This window comes from Rousettus aegyptiacus, unplaced genomic scaffold (genome assembly GCF_014176215.1).
Source record: "Rousettus aegyptiacus isolate mRouAeg1 unplaced genomic scaffold, mRouAeg1.p scaffold_m13_p_3, whole genome shotgun sequence".
NCBI classification, from domain to species: domain Eukaryota; kingdom Metazoa; phylum Chordata; class Mammalia; order Chiroptera; family Pteropodidae; genus Rousettus; species Rousettus aegyptiacus.
Window position 1 is genome coordinate 30604237 of NW_023416306.1, and position 15858 is coordinate 30620094.

At 45.1% G+C, this 15858-nt stretch overlaps 1 protein-coding gene across 1 annotated transcript; it reads left to right on the forward strand.

Annotated features, from left to right (window-relative positions):
• The first annotated feature begins 172 nt into the window (after nt 1-172).
• On the forward strand, nt 173-13522 carry LOC107502827 (valosin containing protein). The gene is made up of 17 exons (XM_016130418.2): nt 173-459; nt 4244-4355; nt 4541-4713; nt 5830-5972; nt 6554-6684; nt 7184-7315; nt 8352-8454; nt 9103-9236; nt 9315-9450; nt 9811-9923; nt 10333-10497; nt 10589-10711; nt 10976-11188; nt 11370-11678; nt 11964-12119; nt 12565-12719; nt 12866-13522. The coding sequence occupies exons 1-17, from the start codon at nt 443-445 to the stop codon at nt 12969-12971; spliced, it is 2421 nt and encodes an 806-aa protein (XP_015985904.2). The 5' UTR covers nt 173-442; the 3' UTR covers nt 12972-13522.
• Nucleotides 13523-15858: the final 2336 nt, after the last annotated feature.

Sequence of the window (15858 nt, forward strand, 5' to 3'; positions counted from 1 at the left end):
GCGTTACTAGGCGTGTTGCATCCCTGAGGCGGGAGCTAGGCCACAAGCAGATTTCCTGATTGGCTCTAGTCCGCGGGTTGCTGGGGAGAGGCGCGGAGAGGCGGGCGGGAGTCCCCAGGGCAGGCGCTGATTGGCCGAGGTGAGAGCACCTCTCCTTCCGATGATTCGGCTCTTCTCGGCTCAGTCTCAGTGAAGCGTCTGCAGCCGTCGTTTGAGTCGTCGCTGCCGCTGCCCCCTCGCGGATCGGGAGCCAGCGTTGCCCGCCCACCGCCCGGGTGCCGCTGGGAGGAAGCGAGAGGGAGGCCGCCTGCGGGTTTGTCGCCCCTGCTCGCCACCCGCCCAGGAAAGCCGAGCCCCGGAAAGCCGAGCCCCGGCCCAGCCAGTCGCCTGCCGTCCCTTGTAGCCGTTAATCGCGGGCCGCCGGCCGAGAGAGGCGCGCGCCATGGCCTCCGGAGCTGAGTGAGTGTGTGTGTGTATGTGTACGTGTGTGTGTGTGTTTGTGTGTGCGCGCGCACGCGCATGTGCGCGCTCGCCTGCCCGCCTGCTGGGGGTTCGCGCACTGGGGGACTCTTCCGTGCTGGGTAGGCCCAGCCCGGCCGTGGGCGCGTCTAAGAGGTGGAGACCCGGAAAGAGGGAGACAGGAGAGGAGAGGAAGGGGGAGAATGATGGACCACGGGCCCAGCTGGGCCTGGCTGCGCACCCGCGCGCCCCCTAGGCGGGGCTTGCGTTGGGCCTGGGTCGGGGCCTGGGCCAGATCATGCTGTGTCATGCAGGCCCGGGCCGGCCTGATTGGCTCCCTTGGAACGGCCGTCCGGCCTAGTGAGGTTTGCGGGCCCACACTGCCGGCGCGGAACCCTGGGCCCCTGGGCACCCACCTGCGGCCTGGCCTAGCACCACCCGCTGAAGGCCTTTGGTCCTGAAGAGAGCAGGCCCCGCGGACCCTACACCCTAATTGGGCCCGGTGGGCGTGGACTTTGAGCCACGTGAAGGAGCCCGGAGACCCAGGCGGAGGTTGGACCAGGGGAAGGCCGGGCAAGCTTAGGGAAGCTCTCACCACGGCACTTTTGGAGCTGGGTCCGCTCGGGCTGTGGTTAGCATTCCCGGTGACCTGAGTAGTGAGGAACTGTTAGTGATAGGGTGAGCCCTGCTTTTCACTTCTGGCCTTCTTCCTACTTTAGGCCAGTTGTTATTCATTTGAGAAAGGTTTAGTCAGTTTTCATGTCATGAAATGGGCGTGGAGAGAAAAAACTTTTTGTTTCTCCACTATTTTAGGTTCTTGCTATATTGTTCGAATTTGAGTTGAATTTTGTGGGCCTTCCTAGATTTCAGCCAACGTGGCCTGAGGGTTAGAGTTGCCCTCACTCTTAGAACACATGGTCCTTTTCCCCAAACTGCGATGTTAAGAAATTCTGGGCCTTTCCCCTCTGAAGAAAGCGTCAAATAAAACCGTTGAATTTAGAATCAAGAGCTTTAGCTATTAACGGGGGGAGCGGGTGGGGTGGGGAGAGAGAGAAAAAAAGACAGCCATCCTATGGAAACTCTTCTATGCAAATCACCTTCCTGTTTTGCAGAGAGTTTAGTTTCTTGAGATGTGCATTTTTTTTTTCAAGTTTCTGAATCGAGATGAAGCACTACTCAGTCACCTATTTAAAAGGACTGCTTAATAATACTTAAAATAGTATTTTAGGTTATCCAGTCAGTCTTTTCAAGAAGAAAAGTAAAAATCCAAAATTCTTGGAATCTGGCATCACAGATGGTTTCTGATCTCTAGGTCATCTTGATGACTCTTACCTGAACTCCCTCAAAGCCCCCTGTGGTCCATTGGGGTTCTGGAAATGACCTGACTTTTGCAGAGACAGTGGGGTGTGTCCCCAAAGAACCTCCAGGACTGCTGATGGCCCATTATCAGGCTGACTTCTATATTTAGAGGTTACTTCCTTCAATCTCAGTAGATAGATGTGGAATTAAAGGAATTAGGGGAAGAGCATACCACATATCCCCAGTACCAGGGTCAGGAATGGTAAGCAGATTTTCCTAGAATGAAGATTTAGGGTTAAAATACAAACTATAATGACTAGAGGCATCAGTCATTCTATTTTTCTGCAGCCCCAGTCCTATAGGTCAAGGATCCTCAACACCTCAGGCTGCAGACCCGTGCTGGTCCATGGCCTATTAGGAACTGGGCTGCGCAGCAGAAAGTGATGGGTGGGCAAGCAAAGTTTCATCTGTATTTGCAGCTGCTCCGCAGCACTAGCATTATCACCTCAGCTCCACCTCAGATCATCAGGTATTAGATTCTCATAGGGGTGGGCTCTGGTGCCGTAAAGGTTGGGGACTACTGCTATAGATCAAGAAGGAAGATGGGCAACCCTTAGAGGGTATTTTGAGGTGAGCATTGTTAAGTTTAAATTGCCCTTAGTATAACATTGACCACCTTGCCTTACAGGGTGTTGATAGCAGTGGGAGAATTTGTTTATTCTGCAGCCTTGTGCTCAGATTGCCTCATTTTTGGATTGGGGAAAGCAGTGTTAGTCTAGGAAACTCCGCTCTTGGAAACTAGTTTAAAGGCAATAATGCAACTTATGTGAAAGGGTCAGCAGAAAGTTTACAATTTTATTAGATGAATGGGATTTCTATTTCTGTTGGGTATCCCCCAGCTGGTATTCTAGAGCATAGGCATCTCTTTTTCTTGCAAGCTGTAAAGCTATTTCTAATAGGAATACTATTTTGTCTTGTTTTGTTTATTGATGTATCCCCAGATCCTAGAACACTGCCTAGCATATAATATGTACTTGTTAATTTATTGAATGAAGAAATAATTCCTGGAAAACATTCCTTTTTATTTACTTCTTCACTTCCTCCATTGTCTGGCCTTCCTATTTTGGTTAATGCACATATTTTCCTGAGCCTTTTACTAACTCTTAAAAGGGAGAGCCCACTAAGTTTAGTTAGTGAAAGCTGGAGATAAGCTAAGAAGTTAGTGTTAGGTAAATGATCTGATCTTCTAGAAAATAATTTAAACTGAATTTGGATTTAGGCAAACTTGATTTAGGTGAGAGGGATTTGGATTTGCCCTGTGTCTTAGCATTTCTTGGTTTTGCCTTTTTGAACCAACTCCATGGAGTTGTGTGTCTGCAGAGATTACCCTTTGAGCTTGAGCCCCTTTTTGAAGGTTCCAGATTTATTAATGTTTTTTTCCAAATACGATGGTCTTTATGTTTGGCATTCCTGTGGTATATAGAAAGCTCTAGCATTCAGCAGGTTTAACCAATAGAGGGTAGTGCTAATAATTCTGCTTCATTGTCCCTAGGCTTGCTTGGTGGGATTTGGGGCCTCCCTGAGCCCTGTCAAAAGTTGTTCTGCAAGAAGGTTAGCAAGAAAAGAACTCATGCTTTGTTCTGCAGTGCTAATCATAGTGAACATTAATACAATGTGCTAGTCATTGTGTTGAACATTTTGCACTCATTATCTCACCTAAGACAGTCCTCTGAGATAAGTACTACTCTAGCCTCTGTTTTACAGAGCACATCAGCTTCCAGAGAGGTTAAGTAACTTGCTCAAGATCACAGTAATGACAGGGTTGAAACTCAGACTCAGCAAGTCTGACTACAGAATACAGAACCCTTTCTCTTAATCACTATTCTGTCCTAAGACTATTTTCTTTCTCTTTTTTTTTTTCCTTTTTTCCTTTTTTCTTTTAAATTAGAGTTGATATTCAGTATTATTTTACATTAGTTTCAGGTATATAGCATAGTGGTTAGACATCTGTCTAATTTACGAAGTAATCCCCCATATTAGTCTAGTACCTATCTGGCACAATACGTACTTATTACAATATTATTGACTATATTCCCATGACTCTTTTATAACTACCTCTTTGTACTTCACCTTTTTCACCCAGCTCCTCAACACCCCACCCCATCAACCCAGACTATTTTCATTTCTCTAATTGTACTCAGCCTCCACTTCTATTTTGTTTTCTTAGGCCAACCTGACCCTGGGAATGGTCACTTGGGTTTAACAGCTAGGATACTAGTGCTCAGAATACCGAGAGCTATTGGAATGGGAATCGTAATATGTGCTAGATATTATTTTTCATGACCTTGGCTGAATTTTATCTAAGCTCTCTGATGTAGGGACATCTTCATCTATCCACTATTTCTTTCTTAAGTGTGTTTTAGAAATTGTTGCGGTCTCTGGGGCTGGAATATGTATTGGGACTGACTTCATTTTTCTCGTCTAGTTCAAAAGGTGATGACTTATCAACAGCCATTCTTAAACAGAAGAACCGTCCCAATCGGTTAATTGTCGATGAAGCCATCAATGAGGACAACAGTGTGGTGTCCTTGTCCCAGGTAAGTTAGGTTCATGGTCCAGTCTTTCCTTATTGTAGTTAACCTGGGGGCTTTTCCCAGGTTTCTTTTCTCATTTTTCTTGCAGTGACCACAGATAGAGTGGGGTTTACTGGGAATCTCAACATCCAGGGCTGCTGCTTACCCCCTGGCTCAGTGACCCAAAAGCCTTAATCTTCTTTCCTCAGCCCAAGATGGATGAGCTGCAGTTGTTCCGAGGTGATACAGTGTTGCTGAAAGGAAAGAAGAGGCGGGAAGCTGTGTGCATTGTGCTTTCTGATGACACATGTTCTGATGAGAAGATTCGAATGAATAGAGTTGTTCGGAATAACCTTCGCGTACGCCTAGGGGATGTCATCAGGTGTGTGTGGGGTTCTTGGCTCTTCAGGGATGGGTGGCCAGATACAGCCTACATGACAGGCAGGACTCCCACAAAGGCCTTGGCAGTTGCACATATTGGAAGCCTCCTAACGATGGGAAGACTTACATTTTAGTGTTGTCTTTAGGTTTTCGCTCTGCTTCCCTAGGACTTCAAAATTTGCCTTTGCACGACCTTTGGGACAACATGGCATTTCTGACTTTCTTGATGCTTTTTTTTTTTTTTTTTTTTTCACCATAGGTATAACTTACCTCTTAACTTAGACCCTGGTTTAGGAAACCATTTGAGAGTATGTATCTGGCAAACAACTTTATTACTGTGTTGGATTAATGACTTGTGTTGGGCCTGAAATGAAGTGGGAGTGTGGATGTGGAAGATAGACTCCTAGCAGGTCTTTTAGTGATCCAGGTTAATCTAGGAGAGAGGCGTTATTTGAGCCAGATCCATGAGAACTGCAGTCCTAGTGATTTTGGACTTAACTTTAGGCAGGAGGTTCCCCATTTGGAAATCACCTCTAGTTACTACTGCCAAAACTGCCTGTCACTTGGCTAGGAATATCTTAGGCTTCTGGTTGTTGTTTATAGATTGTAGGTTTCTTGTAGCCTTCTTCTTGGAGGTGCTTAGACACTTTTCTCTCCATTCTCTGACCACCTGGCTAAGATTATTTTTTCATTTCTGTTTCTCTGACCCTGACATTCATCATACTAAGGCCTCGCTTTGTAATACTGGGTTACCAATATTAGCCAGAATGGATCATCCTTGACTATCTCTCACTGAATATTCTCTCTCTCATGTTTTGTGGGGGCTCCAGATGTGTGGGTCTTTCTTTTGGTTCACTAATTGGAAGTGGGGAGCCCCAGCAGCTTCTTCTAGTGGCTCCCCTGACCTACCTCACCCTGAGTGTGACCTGTCTTGGTTGTGCTTGGCTGTTCCTTTGTTCTCTCTCCAACTGTACCTTCCTGCCTTTCTTCCTACCTAAAGCCAGCCCTACTTTTTCTCTTGCGTTTACCATCAGTTCTCTGTGCCAGGCTCTTTTGGATGCCCAGCACTTAGGGCTGCAGTATTGTTGGTAACTTGGAGTCTGCTTGTCATTCTCAGCATCCAGCCATGCCCTGATGTGAAGTATGGCAAACGTATCCATGTGCTACCCATTGATGACACAGTGGAGGGCATCACCGGCAATCTCTTTGAGGTATACCTTAAGCCATACTTCCTGGAAGCTTATCGGCCAATCCGGAAAGGTGAGATAATTCTAGAGATTGAATTTAAGGACGGTCATTTGTAGGGATATTTGGGAGTAATCTTTAGAACATCTGTCTCATTTTATTATTGTATTCATACACATGCATCTGCATACATACTTATGTGAACTCTCACCTTCCCCTGCCTTCCCTTCCACTCCCCCATTACCCCATTCCTCCATTCCCACTCCCTGCTCCAGGAGAGTAAGTTATCTTCTCAGATCTCTAAAGGAGGAAGTGGGTCATTTTGGCTGTGTCACAGTCCAGTTATTTGATTTTCAGCACAGCTCCACCATTAGTGATTGTAAAAGCTTGGGTTGCCCATATCCCAGGAATCAAAACTTTTGGGGCTTTTGGCATATCAGGTTTTATTCACTGTCCTCTTGAGTGGTAGAGGGGCTCCTCACAGGTTAGCTTTCTCTCCTTGCCTGATGGTTAACAAGATCATGGGGGTGGAAAGGAGAAAGGGCACTATCTAGGGAACTTGGCATTCCAGATCCCAGGTTCTGATGAAGAATTCTCACTTAGTTTCATAGTTGACACCTCTAACTGCCCTTGTGCTGTGCTAATTGCTCTCATAGGAGACATTTTCCTTGTCCGGGGTGGAATGCGTGCTGTGGAGTTCAAAGTAGTGGAGACAGATCCCAGCCCTTATTGTATTGTTGCTCCAGACACAGTGATTCACTGTGAAGGGGAGCCTATCAAACGAGAGGTGAGTTCTCTCCCTACTACTCTGGGGCAGTCAGGTAGTAGCTATCAGGGTGGGATGCTCTTTAGAACAAAGCTGCTTTCCAGAGGCGGGAAACTCCCAGCTATTCATTTCTGGGTCTAGGTGTTTCTTGGAAGTCTGTGATACCAGTAATTTTTAAAATCTAGATTGAACCCAAAGGACCTGAGTGGTTAGAGTAATTTTTGAAGAAGTGATGCTGATGATGGCATACAGGCCTCTGCCTGTTTACCAGAGTTTCCAGCTTCACATGTTAGGGGAGCCCTTCCCAGTAAGGTGAAGGACAGTGTGAAACAGAAACGCTGTGCTAGAAATCTTTGCCTTGGGATTTTGAGTTGTTACTTGAGGCAGGATCCCCTTAGAGGAGAATCCTCTCATACAGCAGATTTCTCGATGCCAGATTGTGGAAGGATTTGGAGAAACTCAGCTTATGCTGATTGTAATATTCCTGCCTTCTCTTTTTCTTTGTTCCCTACATATTTAGGATGAGGAAGAGTCCTTGAATGAAGTAGGCTATGATGACATTGGTGGCTGCAGGAAACAGCTAGCTCAGATAAAGGAGATGGTGGAGCTGCCCCTGAGACATCCTGCCCTCTTTAAGGCAATTGGTGTGAAGGTGAGCATCTTGGGCTCTGCGGAATATAGTCAAGGGTGGTGATTAACGACTACTTGGTGTCAGATCCTGGGGCTTGTTTTCATATGTTTTATTATTGCCTTGGATGAAAGGCAGCAATAAATTCTTTGAGATTATAGAGGGTTATAGATTTATTAAGCTACTAATGGTCTCAACAGAGCAGGCTAGTGAAGTTCTCTGTTGGATCTGTATATATTTTGTTATAACCATTTAAAAATGTAAAAACCCATTTTTATGGACCTTGTAAAAACAAATCTCACTATGGTTTGCCAACTTGTCTAGAACAGTGCTGCCCAATAGAAGTAGAAATTAAGGAAGTTAGCAATGTAAAAGGTCCTGAGTCTAATATATTTGAGAACTGCTGGTCTACAGTGTAACTTCCCAGCTGTTTCCATATCATGAGACACACCAAAGATTAAATTACCCCTTCCCCTAGTATATATTGTATAAATAACTTTATCGTCTATGTGGGCACTTCCCATGTGCTGCCTATGGATGAGGCCATAGAAAGGACAGCGTCAAAGAGGAAAACTTGTGGTTGGCAGTAAAGAGAAGCATTCCAAGATGATAATAAATCCTGGAGGATTGTGATTACTGAAGTGAGTGAGCCTCTGGCAATACCGTTCTTAAATGACTAAGCTAGTCCTTGGCCCTTTGGCCTAATGGCCTCTTGCTTTTCCCTAGTCCCAGGATCTTCAGATTTATCCACACTAGAGTTTCCAGACTCACGTTATAGTTTCTTAGGTTGGTTTTTCTGCTCTTCGTCTCCTATGCAAGTTATAATCATAATTGTTTTCAGCTTTTAGCAGTATTTTCTCTTTTGATAAAGAGGAATAAGTGTGGCCTGAAGTAAGCTGTCTTCCTAGCAACTGTGGCAGAGGGCTCATTCTTACTGGTGTCAGGGTTGAGCTTATTTTTATTTTCTCTAAATAAAGCTCTAGTTGAGCCATTTTAGGATGGATGAGGTTGGAGAAGGTGGGAGTCTGAACCCAGTCACACCCTCTGTATTGGTCCTCAGCCTCCTCGGGGAATCCTGCTCTATGGACCTCCTGGAACTGGGAAGACCCTGATTGCTCGAGCTGTGGCAAATGAGACTGGAGCCTTCTTCTTTTTGATCAATGGTAAGAGACTTGGTTCACCTTGTGTTTGGCTGGACTTAACTTTGAGCTGAGCTTGACCTAGTCTCTCGAACTGGAGAAATCATGGACATATTAATTCGCACACATGTCCTTGTGTACACTTTAGTATCTTTTATTCACTGGGCTATATTACAGATAGATAAGGAACGGGGGAAGATACTTAACTCCTTTTTTTTAAGATACTCTACTCTCTGCCCCTGATCTATCTCTCTTTGAGAAAGATTATGGACAAGCTTAAGACATTTAGAGGAAGCAAGTTAGGATGAAAGATCAAAAAGTCTCTATTTATTTATTGGAGAGGTTTGGGGGACGATCAGCTGGCTCTTTGAGAATGATATTTATCTGGTAGAGGTCCATCTGGCACACTGCATCTGCTCTGGCCAGAAGTCCCAGAGCATCTTCTGTTATTCTCATATTTTGAACTCAATTGTGAGATAAGTGTACTGAGTTTCTTGGGTTCTTTCTAGCTTGGCCTAGTGGCATTATCTTGGGATAATGGCTAATAGGGGCTGTGAGAAAATAGGCAGAGGTTACCACCTATCTCTGGGCTGGGCAAACAAAATATCTGATTTCTTTTGGGATTGAGGAAGGATGTAGTTTTTCCATTGCCTCCATTCTGTATATTTTCAGGTCCTGAGATCATGAGCAAGTTGGCTGGTGAGTCTGAGAGCAACCTTCGTAAAGCCTTTGAGGAGGCTGAGAAGAATGCTCCTGCAATCATCTTCATTGATGAGCTGGATGCCATAGCTCCCAAAAGAGAAAAAGTAGGAACTTACCTAAGGGATTCGTGGGGGGTTAAAAGGTCCTGACTTCACTTCTGACCAGATATCCTGTTCTGACAGACCCATGGGGAGGTAGAGCGACGTATTGTATCACAGTTATTGACCCTCATGGATGGCCTAAAGCAGAGAGCACATGTGATTGTCATGGCAGCAACCAATAGACCCAACAGCATTGACCCAGCTCTACGACGATTTGGTAAGGACCCAAAATTCCTTTCATCCCTCTTCTTGTACTTATGGAGATTATAGTTCTACTAGCCTTACTCTCTTTGATCCCACATTTGTCTTTTGTCTAAATCACCTAATTCTGAGGATTTTTTGAAGCTCTTTGTAGTGATAGGGCCCAGGGGTCCTTTCCCTTTTCTCACGTCCTGTCTAGGATGATGAACCATCCTGGTTTGCCTGAGACTGAGGGGTTACCCAGGACCTGGGACTTTATAAGTGTTAGCATCAGGACAGTTCTGGGCAAACTGGCATGGTTGGTCATATTAGGCCTATCCTTTTTTCCCTCTGGACCAGAAATGAGCCTTGTCTATGTTCACGCACTGTCCCGCAGGTCGCTTTGACAGGGAGGTAGATATTGGAATCCCTGATGCTACAGGACGCTTGGAAATTCTTCAGATCCATACCAAGAACATGAAGCTGGCAGATGATGTGGACCTGGAACAGGTGGAGTGGTGCTAAGGGCTGGCCAGGATTTTTAGGAGAGCCATTTCTAGGCAATCGAAGGGAATTGGCTAGGATTATAAACTTGAGATGTGAAGATACTGATTTCGATTCCTGGGCAGGGGAAAGGAAGTGATCTAAGAGTGAATCTAGGGAACTGGACTTGTCATGTTTCTTGGTTGACACTGCGTTAGAGTAAACCTGAATTTTGGAGGCATTTTATTTCCAGGCCCCAAGTTCAGACTTGAATACTTAAAATCCAGCCAGTGAAAGGGTTGCTAGTATGTATTCAGAGAAATGGGAGGACCCAGAGATAGGAGTTAGAGGCATAAGACAGAATTCTGTTGTCTTTGAGCTTCCGAAGGCATCTAGGTCTTAGAGAGAGGGTAGTAAGTAGATCTTTTCTCTGCAGGTGGCCAATGAGACCCATGGGCATGTGGGTGCTGACTTAGCAGCCTTGTGCTCGGAGGCTGCTCTGCAGGCCATCCGCAAGAAGATGGACCTCATTGACCTTGAGGATGAGACCATCGATGCTGAGGTTATGAATTCCCTGGCAGTTACTATGGATGACTTCCGGGTAAGGACTGCACTCCTCTCTCAGGTAGACACACATGCATTTTGACCCCACCCCTGGCGAGTCTCATCCCCAGTTTATCTTCCCTTTTTAGTGGGCCCTGAGCCAGAGCAACCCATCAGCACTGCGAGAAACTGTGGTGGAGGTGCCACAGGTGACCTGGGAGGATATTGGGGGCCTGGAGGATGTCAAACGTGAGCTTCAGGAACTAGTCCAGGTAGGATAGGTTGGTCCAGGGTGAGTCACTGTTTCAGTACTTTTGTAATTGAGCTGGGTGGGCTTGGGGTGTTGACATATTCATTGCAGGAATTGTGAGAGAATAAGTCAAGAACCTGCTATTCTCAGGTTTGAGGTACAAAGGAGCCTGCTCCTAGGGAACCTGGATCTCACACTTTGGAGTAGGAATGGGGGTGCTTCTGTTTGGTTAGGTTTCTTTCAAACTATAAGGTTGTCCCTGAACCCTCTTTCCTTTTCCTCCTAGTATCCCGTGGAGCACCCAGACAAATTCCTCAAGTTTGGCATGACACCCTCCAAGGGAGTACTGTTTTATGGACCCCCTGGCTGTGGGAAAACCTTGCTAGCCAAAGCCATTGCTAATGAGTGCCAGGCCAACTTTATCTCCATCAAGGGTCCTGAGCTGCTCACCATGTGGTTTGGGGAATCTGAGGCCAACGTCAGGGAAATATTTGACAAGGTGAGCTACAAATAGCCGGGCTATCTATTCACTTGCATGGGGGCAAGGTAGAGATAGTCTGTTTTGGGGAGAGTTAAAACCATCTGATTCTGGCAGCTCAGCTGGGGCACTTTATTTTCCTTCTCAGGTCTGAAGAGACCCAGTGGTGCTAATGCTTGAGTTTCATCTCTGCCTCCCACAGGCCCGCCAAGCTGCCCCCTGTGTACTATTCTTTGATGAGTTGGATTCAATTGCCAAGGCCCGTGGTGGTAACATTGGAGATGGTGGTGGGGCTGCTGACAGAGTCATTAACCAGATCTTGACCGAAATGGATGGCATGTCCACAAAAAAGAATGTGTTTATCATCGGCGCTACTAACCGGCCTGATATCATCGATCCTGCTATCCTGAGACCTGGCCGCCTCGATCAGCTCATCTACATCCCACTTCCTGATGAGAAGTCCCGTGTTGCCATCCTCAAGGCCAACCTGCGCAAGTCCCCAGTTGCCAAGGCAGGTGCAAGGTCATGGTAAATGGGGACTTCTATTGAGTCCTCAGGCTAGTGTAGAGTGAGTGCTGTTTGATTCCTAGACAATCTTTCCCTGGAGATTTATGAGGTTAGGGTTGTAAAGGGAAGATGGAAGATTTGAGGGTATTAGGATAATCTAGAATTGGGAATAAAATGAGGCTGTTAAAAGATGGGATAAACTGGAATTGGAAGTGCTTGAGTGGCTCAAAGATTGTGTATCACAGGGGAGGAGAAGTTAAATGCTAAGATACTCTGTTGCATCTTTTAGGACGTGGATTTGGAGTTCTTGGCTAAGATGACTAATGGCTTTTCTGGAGCTGACTTGACAGAGATTTGCCAACGTGCTTGCAAGCTGGCCATTCGTGAATCCATCGAAAGTGAGATAAGACGAGAACGGGAGAGGCAGACTAACCCATCAGCCATGGTGAGTTTGCATCCTTTACCTAGAAGTGCTGATTGTGGGGAGCCAGGGGACAGTCTCTACCACAGTTAGAGTTTAAGGTTTTAGAAAGGTCATCTGACTGAGATATTTAGCAGGGCATCGAAGAGAAAGACTAATTGAGAAGTAACCCTTTTAGTCTGGAATTATGAAGGCTGAGAAGAGACGGGCAGGCTATATTCTCAGTTTGAAGCCTCCATGAGGGAAATTAAAGTATGATTGTGTAGATAAGCAAATAAAGCAAGGCTTAGAACTTTGGATTTATGGACCTATCTATCACTCTTGAAATTAAATGTCAGTTTTGTGTGTGTGTGTGTGTGTGTGTGTGTGTCTCTGTCTCTGTCTCTCTCTCTCTCTCTCTCTGTGTGCCTGCATACACACATTTGTACTCCTTAACTATTCCTGATGTTCTGTTTACCAAACCCTACAGGAGGTAGAAGAGGATGATCCAGTGCCTGAGATCCGCAGAGATCACTTTGAGGAAGCCATGCGCTTTGCCCGCCGTTCTGTCAGTGACAATGACATTCGGAAGTATGAGATGTTTGCTCAGACCCTTCAGCAGAGTCGGGGCTTTGGTAGTTTCAGGTAAGTAGGCTGCACTGAGCAGTGCTTAAGTTGTCTTGGAGAACTACAACCAAAGTCGTGAGTGTCCTAAGGAGACTAGAGAGATAGTTGTGAAAACACAGGTCCTGTCCTAACCTTTTCTTTTGGTTCTGCTCTTTTGCACACAGATTCCCTTCAGGAAACCAGGGTGGAGCTGGCCCCAGTCAGGGCAGTGGAGGCGGCACAGGTGGCAGTGTATATACGGAAGACAATGATGATGACCTGTATGGCTAAGTGGTGATGGCCAGCATGCTGCGAGCTGGCCTGGCTGGACCTTGTTCCCTGAGGGTGGGGGTGCTTGCCCAGGAGGGACCACGGGTGCACCCACAGCCTGCTCCATTCCTCAGCCTGAACAGTTCAGTTACAGTCAGTCTCTGGACAGGGGGTTTTTGTTGCAAAAAATACAAAACAAGGGATAAAATAAAAGCGATTTTCATTTGGGAGGTGGAGAGTGAATTACCAACAGGGAATTGGGCCTTGGGCCATTTCTATTGTAGTTGGGGCAGTGCAGGGGACCTGTGCGGGTGTAAACCAAGGCACTACGCCATTCCCTACAGTAAAGCATCTGCACTTCACTCAATGCTTCTCAAGCCCTCCCTTCTTCCCCCTACCCAACCTGGGCAGGAAGGTTAAGGGCCACAGTTGCTGGGTGTTTATATAGAGAGTAGGTTGATTTTATTTTACATGCTTTGAGTTAATGTTGGAAAACTAATCACAAGCAGTTTCTAAACCAAAAATGACATGTTGTACAAGGACAATAAACATTGGGTCAAAATGGAGCCTGAGTACTGGCCCCTGTGCCTGCTTCTTTTCCTGGGAAGGGCCTTGGGTTACCCCCTCACTGCCAAGGCTCTCTTCCAAATGTGAAATCCTGTAAGATTGCATCCTCTTCCCCCCTGATTGACATCAGTATGATCCTGCTGCCTCCCCCCCCCCCCCCATGTCTGCAGTATCACTGGGTAGGACTGCAGTAGAGGGGAAACAGCGTGATGGAGCTCCAGGTGTGGAGAATGTTGCATCCTTCACCTATATTTGATGTGGATGGTAAGAATAGGCCTACAGAATTCCCTTTACTTGACCAAGGACTGGATTGGGGTGTCCTCCAAAAATCTTAGAGCTGCGGAAAGATACAATCTCTGTGTGGAGGCGGATGTTCTTTCTGTGCATCTAAAAGTCCCAAACATTCATGCTCTGGTTGAGGATCACTTATAATTATGTCCACCTTTATTTTATGTAATTTGTATTATAAAAAAACAGCTTTTCTAACATAAAATTCTAGTATTGGATGTGTTTTTTTCTAAATTAAACATCCTCTCCTGATTCCAGTTTTTCACATGATTGCTTGCATAGTTTTGTTGAGGTGTAAAGTATTCTCTTCTTCAAAAGGCACCATCATTATCACTTAGGGCTTCTGCGGTTAGTGCCATGATGCCTTCCTTACCAAACAAAGAAGAATATGGTGCAGAGAAAACAATCCACTATAAAACTCGTATTGGTTGTCCTAGTACTTATGCCAGGCTCTGATCTTGTCTACATAGATAATCTACAAGGACACAAGATAATTATGTTGGCTGCTCTAATTAAATGGGCATCTAGAACTCGTGTGTTGTGAAATAGATATTTTTGCATTTTGGGGATTTGAATGTGCCCCTTGTTTTCCATGACACTTTTCCAGATTCTGTCTTTGGTTCTCCTTGGTTTCCCCACCATTTAGGTATCCTGATGGCTTAGCCTCAGTCTTCCCACTATGAACGTTGTCACTGTCTCATCCCTATGAGTTGGCAGCCTAACCTCAGGGCCAAAGGTAACGTCTTTTGGTGAAAGACATTTAGTACCTCTGCATCAGACTATGAGAGCATAACAGAAAGCAAGTGATATTTTCCTACAAAATATGTAGAGATACTGGTTGATGAGTGATAGAAATGTGTTGGAATGATTCCTTTGTTTTCACTTGCCACACAATGTGTCTATAGGGAAGATAGAGCTCTAGATTCGTTAGGAATAACCAAGAGTAGATTGTAGTGAGAGGCCTGGTTCTAATTCTGGCACTTGTGCTTATAGCATTGTAGCTTTGAATGAGGTACTTAGCTCTTTAGGACCCTTGAGTCTTAATCTGATAAAATGTTTGACAGTGCTTTGTAAACTGTAGAAAGCAGTGAGGGACTGTTTATTGTCACCTTACACCTGCAGAAGCCCGCATACTTTAACTTGGAATGTGATCTTAACTGTAGCTAATCACTTCTTCCCACAGGGTAATCTACAAACATCTGCTATGATTAATAGAAGAGTTTCTAACCAAGAATATGATATCATATAGATTACAGAGGACCAACAGTATGCCACAGAGGCAAAAACAAAGGTGGAACTATAAGCTTAATGTCTTGAGATATATTTGGATCCAAGATACTGATCCTACAGGTTGCCATGAGAGTCCAGTGGTCACATAATGCCCATGAGGAACTGGTCTGCCAGTCATTAATTTGGCTGAACTGTGACAAATGTTAAATGGTTTTTACTCTTTTCCGGTCCTACAACCTACTGAGGGCTTAAGAAGATTTAGGAATATAAGACTTGGATTTTTTGTAAAGCTATCCAGAGATGCGTTAAGGCTAAGAGGATGAGTTAATGCTCTGGAGATAGTCTGAACTGGGCATTAAAGGAGGGTGGGATACTTGACAGAAGTGCAAGTGAGCAGTTCAAGTAAAAGGTACAGAGGTCAGAAAATGCAGAGCACATTTAATAAGCACTAGGTTGACTAGCAAGAGAGTCCTGGAGTGAATTCAGATGAATTCAGAGAGGTTAGAAACCATATGCGAAGAATCTCGTAAATCAGGAATGAACTTTTAGCTTAAAGAACTTAAGGTAGGGAAGTGAGTCAGACTTCAGTATTAGAGAATTCACCTTTTTCCTTTTTTAAGTTGTGGCAAAAAACCCACAAAATTTTATAGTAATTACTAAGTGTACAGTATAATACTGTCAATCACATGTGCATCGTGCACAGACAGTTCATTTTTTAAATAACCTTTTATAGAAGCCAAAATTTAAAAAATATAAGAAAAATTTAAAAAATTTAATATTCCCGTTTAACCAGAGACCAGCTAAATAACTTTAGTTCATATCT

Coding starts and splice junctions, on each gene's coding strand:
- LOC107502827 (XM_016130418.2), top strand. Junction 7,316..8,351: donor TTAAGGCAATTGGTGTGAAG/GTGAGCATCTTG, acceptor ATTGGTCCTCAG/CCTCCTCGGGGAATCCTGCT. Junction 12,720..12,865: donor CGGGGCTTTGGTAGTTTCAG/GTAAGTAGGCTG, acceptor TTTTGCACACAG/ATTCCCTTCAGGAAACCAGG.